Here is a 13,105-nt window from a genome sequence, read left to right as displayed (position 1 = left end):
AAAAAAAAAAAAAAAAATGCATAGGCTCTTCTAACCTGTTTGTGCTTTCAGCACTAGCTGGGAGGTCTTCTCCAAGTCATCACCCAGCTTAGCGGTGAACTTGGCCGACCCGAAGGTCTGGCACGCCTGCATACTAGGGTCGTGAGTCCGCGTCTGAAATTGCGCACTGGTGTTGCTTTGGGTTTTCCTAGCTTCTGCTCCGGAGGTGAAAAGCTCTCGGCCAAATGCATTGTGAACTAGACACCAGTGAGGGCAGTGGCAATGAGCCTTTGCCTCCGTCACCCTGTCCAAGCTGTGTGGTCCCAGGAGGCTGCTGGCAGCCCCGTGAGGCTCGGGCCGCACGCTGGGGCTGGGCATCCGTTAAGAATTTCGGACATTCTGAGAGCTCGGGGGTATTTTTAGATGAGTCTTGTTCCTATGAATGAGGAAGTCTGGCAGATGGTTCTTCCGCCTGGATTATTTTTTCCAGCTTTCTACCAATACAGTGTGGAGAAAACTCTGGCAGGGCTGCTTTCTCTCGGGACAATAGGGGGAAAAGCCATTCTGCAAAACACCGGGCGGCAGCTGCAGGGCCCAGTCTCAAAAGAGAGGAGCCACTGGCCATGTATTTCATCCTCCTCTCCTGTGACTATGTCTAATCAAGGGGAGGCAGGGAAGGAAGTCTGAGGAAGAACAAGTCGTTTATCACGCTGCGTGAGCAAAGACATCTGTGCAGGCCATGCTCTCCCTGCAGCTGATAAGAATATTCACCACCCAGAGAGGAAAGAGGGGAGTGTGTGGTTTCGGCCCGTTGAAGCCACTTCCTTAAATTACAGGACATCAGATTGCATCTTCTAGATGGTTTGCTCCACTTTTATGAAAGAGACAGAGCAAACTATCCTTAATGAGGGGAAAGTGCCTTGAAAAACAATCAGTAGCGTCTTGCTGTGCATCGTTGGGGTGCACTTGGATGGTCATTTGGCCAGGTCTGACAAAACAATCCCAACAGGGCTCAGAAAAGTCACCTTTGGAATCCTGAGCCTTTTCTGGGGTTGCTTAAGAAATCTATCACATGTCTAGATGGAGCCCACAAAAACAACTTGATTGTCAGTCTCTGCTTTGATGGCAGGCTTCCCCTTTCATTTTGAAATCTGAGGTAGTTTTGCTCATTCCTTACTTAAAATGGCAATTCTCTAAGAGTGCGCGTTACACAGGCTTTTCAATTGCATCTTTGATGCAATTCATATAAAGGAGTCATCACGCCCAAGATTTCACTGTTACCAGAAAGGGTTACCCCTTCCCTCCCATTTACACCAGAACATTCCAAATGCCTATCAGGCTTTTGTTACCTGGTGGGAGCCTGGGCTTCTTGAGCCTTTTTAGTAGAGAAACAGTAATATTCCCAGAAGTCAGGAAAACATAAAAATTCTACCTGTACTTGAATACTGAGATTTACCGAGGTCTACTTTTGGAGGCTCCCCACTCCCCTATACATAACACACGCACATGCTCGCTATAGAAAGCTTATCCTGCAACCACAAGAATAATCTAATTTTGTCTGCATTCACTTGGTGAGTTCAAAACTTGTGACTTCTCCCTCATAGTGACTAGATTTGGAAGAACCAATTTCTGAAGTCTCAGAAGAGACGTTAGGTCTGAGAAATAACTTTTTCCATATATAAGGCTATTCTCTGGTATTACTAACCTTCACTGAATGTATCTGCCTGTCCTGCTGTGGGGCCTGCTGGAAATCCTGCTGGGTCATCCCATCCCTTGCCTTTCAGAGGCTTGGCGGCAGGTCAACGACTGTGTCCATCTCTGAGATCATGTAGGCCCTAGTGATTTTCTTTCCTTCTAGAAATGTTCATTTTCAATGTATCATATATTTCAAGCATACAGTGAAGTTCAAAGGATAATTTAAATCACGTGTCCTCCACAAAGATTTTTTCAAGTATTATTCACATTTTGCCATTTTAGATTTTTAAAAAGAAAACATTATAGGTACTGTGGCAGATCACATCTTATCTAGTTTGTGTTTCAGTTTCCCATTGCTACCCAGAGTATTCACTATCTTGAAGTTGATGAGTCTTATTCCTATTTTACTACATATACATGATAAACAAAAAATTATAGCATCGTTATATATTTTTAAATATTATTTAAATGGTATCACACTGCACTTGAGACTTTTGCATGTTCCTTTTATTTTATTTTATTTTTATCTTTTTAAAGATTTTATTTATTTATTCATGAGAGACAGAGAGAGAGAGAGAGGCAGAGACACAGGCAGAGGGAGAAGCAGGCTCCATGCAGGGAGCCCGATGCGGAACTTGATTCTGGGACTCCAGGATCAGGCCCTGGGCCGAAGGCAGGTGCTAAACTACTGACCCACCCAGGGATCCCGTTCCTTTTTTTTTTTTTCTTCGTTCCTTTTTCTTAAATTGAAGTATAGGTGCCATACAATATTATATTAGTTTCAGGTGTACCAATATAGTGATTTGGCAATTACATACATTATGAATGCTCACCATGAGGTGTAGTTACCATCTGTCACCATACAAAGTTATTACAATATGATTGACTGTATTCCCTCTACTGTACTTTTCATCCCTGTGATTTATTTATTTTATAACTGGAAATTTGTACGTCTTAATCCCCTTCACCTATTTCATCTGTCCCCTTGCTTTCTTCCCCTCTGACAACCACTAGTTTGTTCTTTTTGTTCTTTGTTTTTACGAGTCCATTTTTCCCTGGTTTTTGTTTGTTCATTTTTTTTTTTTTTAGATTCCACATATAAGTGGGATCATCATGTATTTTTGTCTTTCTCTAATTTCATTTAGCCTGATGCCCTCTGAGTACATCTATGTTGTTACAAAAGGCAAGTTCTCATTCTTTTTTAAGATTGAGTAATATTCCATTGTATATATGTACCACCTCTCCTTTATCTGTTTATCCTCCTGTGGACACTTTGGTTGCTTCCTTATCTTGGCCATTGTAAATAATACTGCAATAAACATAGGGGTGCATGTATCTTTTCAGAGTGTTGTTGTTGTTGCTGTTTTTGTTTTCAGGTAAATACCCAGAAGTAGAATTACTGGATCATATGGTATTTCTATTTTTAATTTTTTGAGGAACCTCCATACTGTTTTCCACAGTGGCTGCACTAGTTTCCACCAGCAGTGCATGAGGGTTCCTTTTTCTCCATATCCTCTCTAACATTTATTATTTCTTATCTTTTTTATCCTGACTGGTGGGAGCTCATTGCAATTTTTAATTTGCAGCAAGTTACTTTTAACATTCAACATTTAAGAATCATTTCAATATTGGTACATTAAAATCAAGTTCATTTATTTTTTAATTCTATATCATTCCATTATAAGACTATACTACAATGTATCCATTATTTTATTGATGGACACCGGACTGTTTCTGATTCTGTTTTTGCTATTAGTAACATCATGAAGAGCCTTGTACATGTATGAGTTTTTTTAGATCTTCACTGTATAGTAGAGTAGCCAGTAGCTTAAAATGTGGCTAGTCTAAATTGCATTGTGCTGTAAGTGTAAAATACACACCAGACTTTAAAGACTTAGAATGAAAAAAAATGTAAAAGATCTCATTAATGATTTTTATACTCATTGCCTATTGAGATGACAATATTTTTATATATTTTGTTAAATAAAATATATTACAATAATTTCACCTATAATTTGGCTACAAAAGTTTAAACTATGCATTCATATGTGACTTTTATTGGACAAAGCTGATTTAGATCAGGGGTCAGTAATCTACCATCTATGCAGTGTGGTCATCTTTGTTTGTAAGTAAAGTTTTGTTAGAAAACATGCCCATTCATTTACATGTAGTCTGTTACTGCTTTCCTGCTCCAACAGCAGAGTTGAATAACTGTAAAGAGACCATGTGATCCACAAGCCTAAAATTGAAAATATCTACCCATCTGACCCCTTTAAGGAAATGTTTGCTGACCTCTATTCTTGAGCAATGATTTTTAGCCTTGTTTTTAAACAATGATCCACAATAAGGAATATATTTACTATCCTGATCCAACAAGCACACAGCTGAAACAAAAGTTTCACAAAATAATGTTTCAAAAATCCTTACTATAATATTTGCATATTTTCTGGTCACCTAGCAGTATGTTTTGTTAAAATAAACTACTGGTAAACTGCCGAGCCTCACTAAATTGACTTAGCCATTCATTCACTACTAGTGATTTGAATATTGCTCAAGGACATGTATCCAAGGTGTCTGTGTGTGTGTGTGTGTGTGTGTGTGTGTGTGCGCGCGCACGCGCGCGTGTGTATACTGACACATATACATATTTATGTATTTTTTAGTTTAATATATTTGTATACACTTCTTTCAGTGTTTTTCTAGGTTGTAGAGTGGGAGCTTTGCCAGCTTAGTAGCTCGGGTGCTGGAAATTCTCCCATGGCAGTTTTCCGGGTCTGAGGACCAAGAGACACCGGAGGCCACTTTGGAGGGGTTTGGGGAGTTGCACTGCCACAGAGCTGGCTTCTCTCTGGACCAAGGAGTTGTCCATTACTCACAACTGCATATCTAGGCTTCACCTGTGAAAGCCATGATTGATGGATCTGATGAGACTAAAAATAGTTTTACAAAACTTTCTATGATTTTACTTTGCCCGAGAGTAAAATAAAGATAATCTACTACCATGGCACTTCCTACGGATCTGATGTTTCCCAGAGCTCTACAGTGACATTAAAAAGTGAGGAAGAGTATTAATCGTAACCTTGCCATCACTGTCACAACTTCCATTTGGCAGCTGTAACATAGTCTTTAATGTGGTTCTAAGAATTGGGGGTGAGGAGAAGTACGTGTTCCTGAAGAGTGTCTTCATGGTAGCTAACAAACTTTCTGGAAACTTTTCTGGCAATAAGCAAGGGATCCCCATGACTGAAGACCGATACGGGACCTGGCAATATTGAACACAAAGAACAATCGATAAATTCTTGACTGTAAGGTCATGTACATTAAATAAGGCGGTTCTGATGCCAAATCAATACTGCATTGTGTATTTCCTACAACAGATATTGAGGTATAGATCTGCTGTAGTGGGAACAGGAATGTCATCAAGGAAGCATCAGTTCAGACAAATCTGGGTTACCACCAGCAGGGAGAGAGCTAGATTGATTGTGGTCTGCCTCACTGTGTGGTGAAAATGTCAGGTCAGAGTGAATATTCATGTAGTCCTTGGAAAAAGGGAAGGAGAAATCAATAAGCTAACCGCTCTATCTGATAATGGCATTGTTTTCGCCAAGGCAAGTTATTTTTCTCTTGAACTTGGTATTCCGGTCCCTGATATGTTGGGAATGGTGTCTCAGAGATGCAACAAAAGGTTTCATAGAAAGCCTAAGGGCAGATTCTGTACTTGAGGAAGAAGAGTTATGTTAACATGTTTCTGAGTATTGCACTAAAATCTGGTTAAATTGATATAAAGTTTTCCTTAATTCCAAGGAACAACCTATACCCTTTGAAGCTCTGTCAAGAGAGTACCAGACAAAAAGAAATCCCACCTTTTTAGTCCTAATTTGCACTTCCTGTGTCCTGTGATCTTAAAAAAGCTACCCAAGCTCTGTATATCTCTCTGCATTGACTTGTATGATAATGTTCGAGTTTTTCTTTGTAGAGATGTTATAATAGGCGACATAAATGTTTTGGCCAACAGGGTCAGAATATGAAGGCAGTTCATCCCAAATCCGGATTTTGACATTTGTCTACATTTACGAAGACTCACTCCTCCTAACCACATTTGAGAAATCTCCCACTATTCATGTGCATAAGGTTTCAAAGGAGTGCCCGTTCTCTCGTCCCAAAATCCTTTTTTTTCAAAACTTCCTGGCACTGTTCAGGCTGCAGGAGCATAGTGGATTCATGACCCATCACCTGGTTTTTAAATAGAAACCAAATTAATTGCTTTTATTGTTTGTTCTTATCTTTCCCAGGCACCTTTTGAAGATGAACAAGAGCAGCTCTGATTTGGAAAAAGTGAGCCAGGGCTCTGCAGAGAGCCTCAGCCCTCCCTGCAGGGGCGTCCACGTCAACTTCACCACGGGTTCCACGGACAGTCTGGCCTCAGACTCCAGGACCTGCAGTGATGGAGGTAACAGACTTGACCTTGACGGGGAGGCTTAGATTCTCCTGAGTCTGGAAGGCCAGTCCTGGCCACACTGCCCAGATTTGGAATGGCCGAGCTAGACCTACTATCTTGGTTCTGCTTTCCCCATAAGGTAGACTCCACCCAGGAGCAGTTGGCGTTAATTCCCTGTTGGATAGGTGACAAGGTACCTCATGCTGTGCTGCTCTTTCCACTTACACACCATGCATTCACTGATTCCTGGGCTGATGAGCCATTTATGTATAGGTCTGGTCTGCATTTCTGTCCTCGGGATTGGTTCTTGGGGGATTAGGTGCATGCCAACCACAAGTTCTCAGCCTCCGTGTTTCTTTCTCTCTGCTTCTCCCTCATCTCCTTCGCTCCTTCGTGTGCATGAGTGCACATACATGTGCGTACACGTACACACTTCCTTAGACACAGCAGGTGCTTACATAAATGTTTGTTGGATTAAAGCATGGAGTTTTCATTAGGTTACCATCCATCCCACTCCCTGGATGAAGCTCTAAGGCGTTATAGGTGGGTACGTCTTGACAGAGCACATTTCTGAGCACGCTCTTGTGTTTCTGCAGTTGTAATGGGTAGTATTAAAACCTCTCACCATTTCAACATTCTTTGTGTGCTTGTGTGTCCTCTCCTGTGTGTCTCTTATACTCGCTTTAGCATGTTAGGTTTCAACATGTGCTAACGTGACGCCCTTTCTCACTCCTGTGGAAATATTTCTTCCCAGTAGGTAGTTTTGGCATCGAGGCTTCCATCATAAAATCACAATCACTGACATATTTCCATTGGAAATATGAGTACTGCTAAGTCTAGAGCATATGTTCTGTGAGTCTGTGGTCTGTTCTTATGGGAAATTTCTGATAGCTCAGACTTAAAAACAGGAAATCTCTTAGTCTTGATTTGGGGGGGGGGGATGTAGCCAAAGAGGCTACATCTTTGGGCTTCCTTCTTTTGCCATCCAATTGTGCAAAAATTCTGTGAGGTGGATTATTCCACAGGGGGTTGGGCTAGGTGCATAAACCGTTGGACCCTATGCCCTGACCTGCTATCTTGGGGATTATGACCAATGCTGAGGGAGCAGTGTAGAGTGGAGTCCCATGGCCACCAGCTAGCTCATGTCAATGGGAACTCTACTTAATTGTCTGGGCACTTGACTAGTCAGTACCAGCAAATAATGATGTTTGCTCTCAGGACTCTTCAGGTCTAGCTAGGAAGATAGGACTGAAACACGTGCCCTCTGGGTGGCTGGTCTAATCTAGGAGATTGGGCTTCCCAGAACATGAGTGTTTATCAAGGCTTCCGGAAGAGAGAGGAGCCAATGAGGGCTGTGGAAAGGTAGAGGGAAGACGTTTACAGAAGATGGCACTTCAGCTCTTCGCAAGTGTGGTTAGAATTAAGGAGTTCGAGGGAGGAAAGGGCTTTGCAGGTTACAGAAATGACAAAGGAGGAACAAAGGCACAGGGTTAGCAGTACATTCTGGGGGAAAGGTAGGACCACTTGACGCACTTTTGTGGAAGCAGGCAGGGGGAAGATGGGACTAGAAGTTGGTATAAGATAGAGGCTAGATGATTATACAAAGCTCTGAAAACCAATGTGTGGAAGTGGGAAATACGGAGCCACTGGGGATTTATAGATACAATGGTGATGGCTTACTCAGATGTTTTCTAATTTTAAAAAATCTATTTTATGGTTCTCCTTTTATCATGAGCCTGTCATTCAATGGAAATGCACTTCCAAATTTAGATTGCTAGATCAACAAAAAATATCTACCTTGTTACCAGACTCTGGGTCCTTAGAGTGAACCATTTCTAGCTGCTGCTCCTGCTTATGGCTCTGTAACCCGGACCATGCTTTCTTTCTCCACCCTCCTTTTGTAACATCTGTTAAACATTAATCTGGAGACTATCCAGAACCACTGGTCATGAATGTGAGAAACCCTTCAGTCTGCTTCTCAACGTTAACCAAGGCGGCTTGCTTTAGATCTAGTCCTGAACAATTATCTTTCAATCCCATGAATTCTTACTTGCTTTTTACCTCATAAAAATAATATTGAAATATTTATCTATCACGCCTTTTGTGACTATTTGATATCTAATACCGAAGCTGAGAGAATGGATCTGAATAAGAGAGGTAGAGTTGGTTCACGCTGAAGTTCCTGGAGACCAGAATGTAGTATCTACTTCTCTAATAAATATTAAGTCAAAGGATACTATTAGACTATTTGCTTTGTTGGTAAGAATCCAGTAATGAAAAGAGATGCATTTCGCAGAGTTTTTGTATCTATGGTAAAGGCTGACCTGAGTGAGTTGAGGCCAAAGTCATTCCAGAGTATATCATAATAATAGTTTGTGTAAACTTCTTGGAAGCTTATCAGGGTTAGTGGTTAAAGTTAGTTTTCTACTATTTGGGTTTTGTGGCAAACCCCCCCAAAAGTTTTAAATTTTATAAGAAATGGGGCGCCTGGGTGGTGCAATCGGTTAAGCAGCCAACTCTTGGTTTTGGCTCAGATCCTGATCTCGGTGAGATTGAGCTCCGCATCAGGCTCCACATTCAGTGCAGTCTGCTAATGTTTCTTTCTCCCTCTGCTGCCCATCTCCTCCATGTGTGCATGCACATGCACTCTTTTTCTCTCTCACTCAAATAAATAAATAAATCCTTAAAAAAATTTTATGAAAAAAACAAACAGAATTGAAATCTATAACTTTGTTGCATTTAAAAAACTAGGGTGTCTAAATTTTCTGTTTACAAAGTATCATTTTATATCAATATTAATTTCACTGCTTTATGCTTGTATGCATGTCCTACTCCTCAGAGCACATCTGTTTTCCCATTTGTCTGTGCGGGCAATTCCATTGAACAGTGTATCAACTCAGTGGAAGGAAAAATCTGCCTAAGCAGTTGTTTGGTTTATGCTTGGTTTGGGAGGGACAAACTGCATGTGTCAGGACAGATCCACAAATGCTGCCAAGAAGTTATCTGTAGTGAATGGATGTGAGGCAAAGTGGTCAGCTAAATGGCCATCCCAAATGCTCATCAGAAAACAAAGCAAGAAACAAATGGTCATCAGAAGACTCTCATGCTTTAAATGGTTCCTTTTAAATAGGTAAACCTAATGTCACATTAGGATCATTTTCCTTTTTTGATTTAGGATAATGTTAAACTTCAGTTCCACAGTTTAACAAACATCACAGATGCCAGGTTCCCACAGTACAGGAGGATTAGAAAGTGCTCTGTTGAACTGAAACTGTTGGCACAAGCAATAGATAAGAGATCTAACCACACAGTGAATATAGGTATGAATTCACATGAAGGTATGTACCAGGTCAGTGTTAGTATTTTTATAGCTAACAAACCAGGGATACAACCGAGTTAATGAAATATCTTAACAGTAGCCAACTTCCTTTTCAGTATTAAGGCCCAGAGGATTGTTTTAAATATATGCATTAATGCAGTCATTGATTCGATAGAGATTTGTTGAATCCTTGTGCTGGGTACAGTTTTAGATGTTGAACATACAACAATGACAAAAAAATGCCCAGTCTCTTCTTTCACATTGCAGTGGATGGAGATGGAACAAGGAAAACGATAAAGCTAGCATGTCAGACAGCAGTAAGTGCCAAGGGGAACAAAATCAAGCCAGGAAGTGGGCAGGGAGGGGTGGAGGGTGCTGTGAGGAGGAGAGACCAGAAGTCCATAAAGATCAGACATCAGTGAGCAGTGACAGCCTGACCTTATGAGCATTTGCTCCTCTGCTCAGGCTGTTACCTGGGACACTGTAGGAAGAAAAAAACGGCCCTGAAAAAGGCATCTAAAACCCGCCAGCTGAAATTAGTGTATTCTATCAAATGGGCCATCAGAGCACTGGATCCCAAATTGGCAGGTTTGGTCTAACACATTACATTTGGTGTTTTGCTCTAATGTGGATGGTTAGGCCCTCCCTCATCCCCCACCCCTATGGAGAGAGGCTGAGTCGTGAGTCCTGTTCTGGGAGATTTATTAGATTTATTAGTGATTTATTTATTTATTTATTTATTTTAATTTTGTTTTTTTTTAATTTATTTATGATAGTCACAGAGAGAGAGAGAGAGAGGCAGCGACATAGGCAGAGGGAGAAGCAGGCTCCATGCACCGGGAGCCCGACGTGGGATTCGATCCCAGGTCTCAGGATCGCGCCCTGGGCCAAAGGCAGGCGCCAAACCGCTGCGCCACCCAGGGATCCCCTGATTTATTTATTTTTAAAAGATTTTATTTATTTATTCATGAGAGATGCAGAGAGAGAGAGGCAGAGACATAGGCAGAGGGAGAAGCGGTCTCCTCACGGAGATCCCAATGCAGGACTCAATCCCAGGACCCTGGGATCATGCCCTGAGCCAAAGGCAGACGCTCAACCACTGAACCACCCAGGTGCCCCATTATTAGTGATTTATTAGTGAAGGATGAAGAAGCTATCCCAAGGAGAAGATACTCATTTTTAATATTGTCTGTGGCCTGAACCCTTACAGAATCACAAAAGTGAAGCTTTACCTTAGTTTAAACAATTCCCTTTAAACTGAATTTTTAAAATACCTATTTTTACTTCAGTAGGGTCAGTACATGATAACAATTCACATGATGGGGAAAGACATGAGTTGAAAAATCAAAGTCATTAGATACCCTCTAAGCCAACTCCCACTTTTGACATATTTGAGCATACTTTTCTGTATTTTCTCAGAAATTTTTATCCATATTTAAAATATCATAAACCTCAATTTGACACATTTTTATACTTAGTTTATCATGAAGTCTTTCAAATCAGAACCTCTAAATTTATCTCATTTTTTTTAATGCTGCATATTTTGTCATGGTGCAAATTGGTAAACCCCTATCTTAACAATGCATGTTTAGGTGATTTTCATTATCAGTCTCCAGTAAGGCCCTGTGGCACACTTTGAGATAATTTGGTGGACATATCTGTAAGATAAGTTCTTAAGAGAAGTGGAACCGATATGTCAAAACGTATAGGCATTTTAAATAGAAGTTCCCAAATTATCCTGCAAAATGTCACTGTACGCTTCCATCAACAGCATGTGAAAATACTTTGAACTAACTTTTAATTTTGCTGTTAATTTGGGAGAAGACTGTAAATGATTGTGCTCTCACAGGAGACTGAAAGTGCAGGGTTCTGGAGCCACACTGAGGCAGTGGGCATGGACTGCTTTCCATGAGCCAGTTTTCCTGAGCCAGGGCTTCTCCTCTTTTGCATGTAAATTGCATTCACATCTTGATTGTTGTCTCTTGGGATGATTAAGTGTTCCAGAGAGACTCCTCGCAAATGCCACATTTTCCTTCCAGTTGTAAAATGTTAATAATATGCTTCCATTTTCAGGCCGCATTTACCTTCTTGAGAAAGCAAGGGATCCTTTTGAAGGGATACTTGGCTGCCTTTTATTTTTTTAGCTTTTGAAAATTGTTGAGCCTTTCTGATTGTGTGACCAAACAAGAGTTTGCACTATTTTTCTTTGGAGGAAAAAGCTACATAGGAGGGTAGAACATTCCCTCTGCCACCCGCTTCACATCTCATTGGGGTGGGAAGAGGGTTTTGGCAGAAACCCGCAAGAGTGCCACTTGTGTGCACCATTGGCAAGGTGCCCACCTAGGTGGCTTTCACTGAGTGAGGCCACAGGCCATAGGAGAGTTTTTATCCATCTGCTTTTTTCCTTAGGCCTTGCATTTAGTAGGTGCTCAGGAAACAGTAGATGAATGAATAGATAAATCTATATAGCCATTTCCAGCTATACAATCTGTATTCTCATTTTGAAAAATGGTCCATAGAACACTCCAAGTTTTTCAAACAAAAGAAAAGTCAATTTGCTTTCACATTACCTGCAGTTGGAGAATAGCTAGACCCAAAAGCTAAGGATTTGGAGCTTAGGTACCCCTTACCATGACTCTACCCTTGGCCTCTGTTTGCTCTAGCCAGCTGCTGTCAGAAGGCAGAGCTGTGCACCAAGGGAGCCAGACAGGCTCATTCACACAGCTCAAAACTGGACTGACCACTTCCTGCATAAGCTTACCTCTCATTTTGGCTGAAGAGAACAATGAAAGTAGCTATTAAAACCCAGCAAAGGAGAGGACTCTATAATAAAGAAAACATCACAGTACTACGTTTGAACTTCTGGCCTGTTTTTCTGCTTGGCTTTAAGCTGTTTTATCCCAGCCACTGAAATCCTGATTTCTTCTCTGCTTTCTAAATATAATGGTCCCAAGCTAGTGTACCTTCCCCTTGGTCTTTGTAAGATCCCACCCAGCACACCATATGTGATGTGTCACTTCCCCACGAGAAACACTTTCTCTTTTCTGAAACACACGCACTATAGAGATGCAGAGGTGTTCTACTCTGTGGTTGGCTACTGGCTTTATATGCAGAATAGGAAATTGGAAGAAAAACGTAGGAGCTGGGGTTTGGAGTTCTCTGGCCCAATTAGTCTAAAAAAGCCATTTAAAAACCTACCAATGATGTAACTGTAATGGAGGCAAACTTCCCAGAAAAGTATTTTCCATTCTTCTCACCTTTTTTATACTCTTAGCTATAAGCCAGAATTTGGAAACGGGGTGATCTAACACCAGCATAAAACCAGGACATATTTGAATTCTTCTCATTGCTGTTGAATCTGAGTCCTGAGAATACAGGCTGTTGGCCAACATTTTTCAGGACTTTTTTAGGCACATTTTCCTGAACCAGTGGTTTGCCTATGACTTTTGCAACTATTTTAGGTGTCAAGGCATATTCATCCCCTCTTCTTTCTGGCTTTTCTAAATGCAGAGTGTGTCAGCTGTTGCAAATACATTTGACCCTGACAAAACATAGGGGTTGCAGCACCAACCCCCCCCGCACAGTCAAAAATCCAAATATAACTTTTGACTCCCCAGAAATATAACTACTAATAGCCTACTATTGACCAGAAGCCTCATAACATAAACAACACA

The 13,105-nt window shown here is 41.1% G+C and overlaps 1 protein-coding gene across 3 annotated transcripts in view; it reads left to right on the top strand.

The window, feature by feature from the left end:
• Positions 1-13,105, top strand: part of PRAG1 (PEAK1 related, kinase-activating pseudokinase 1) — a 58,396-nt gene that overhangs the window by 31,332 nt on the left and 13,959 nt on the right. For all 3 annotated transcript variants that reach the window (XM_077848979.1, XM_077848980.1, XM_077848978.1), the window contains one exon: positions 5,967-6,124. In XM_077848979.1, the coding sequence (XP_077705105.1) occupies positions 5,967-6,124 (158 nt within the window). The remainder of the gene's footprint in view (positions 1-5,966; positions 6,125-13,105) is intronic.

The sequence above is a fragment of the Canis aureus genome, chromosome 15 (genome assembly GCF_053574225.1).
Source record: "Canis aureus isolate CA01 chromosome 15, VMU_Caureus_v.1.0, whole genome shotgun sequence".
NCBI lineage: Eukaryota > Metazoa > Chordata > Mammalia > Carnivora > Canidae > Canis > Canis aureus.
This window is presented reverse-complemented; position numbering and strand designations above follow the sequence as displayed.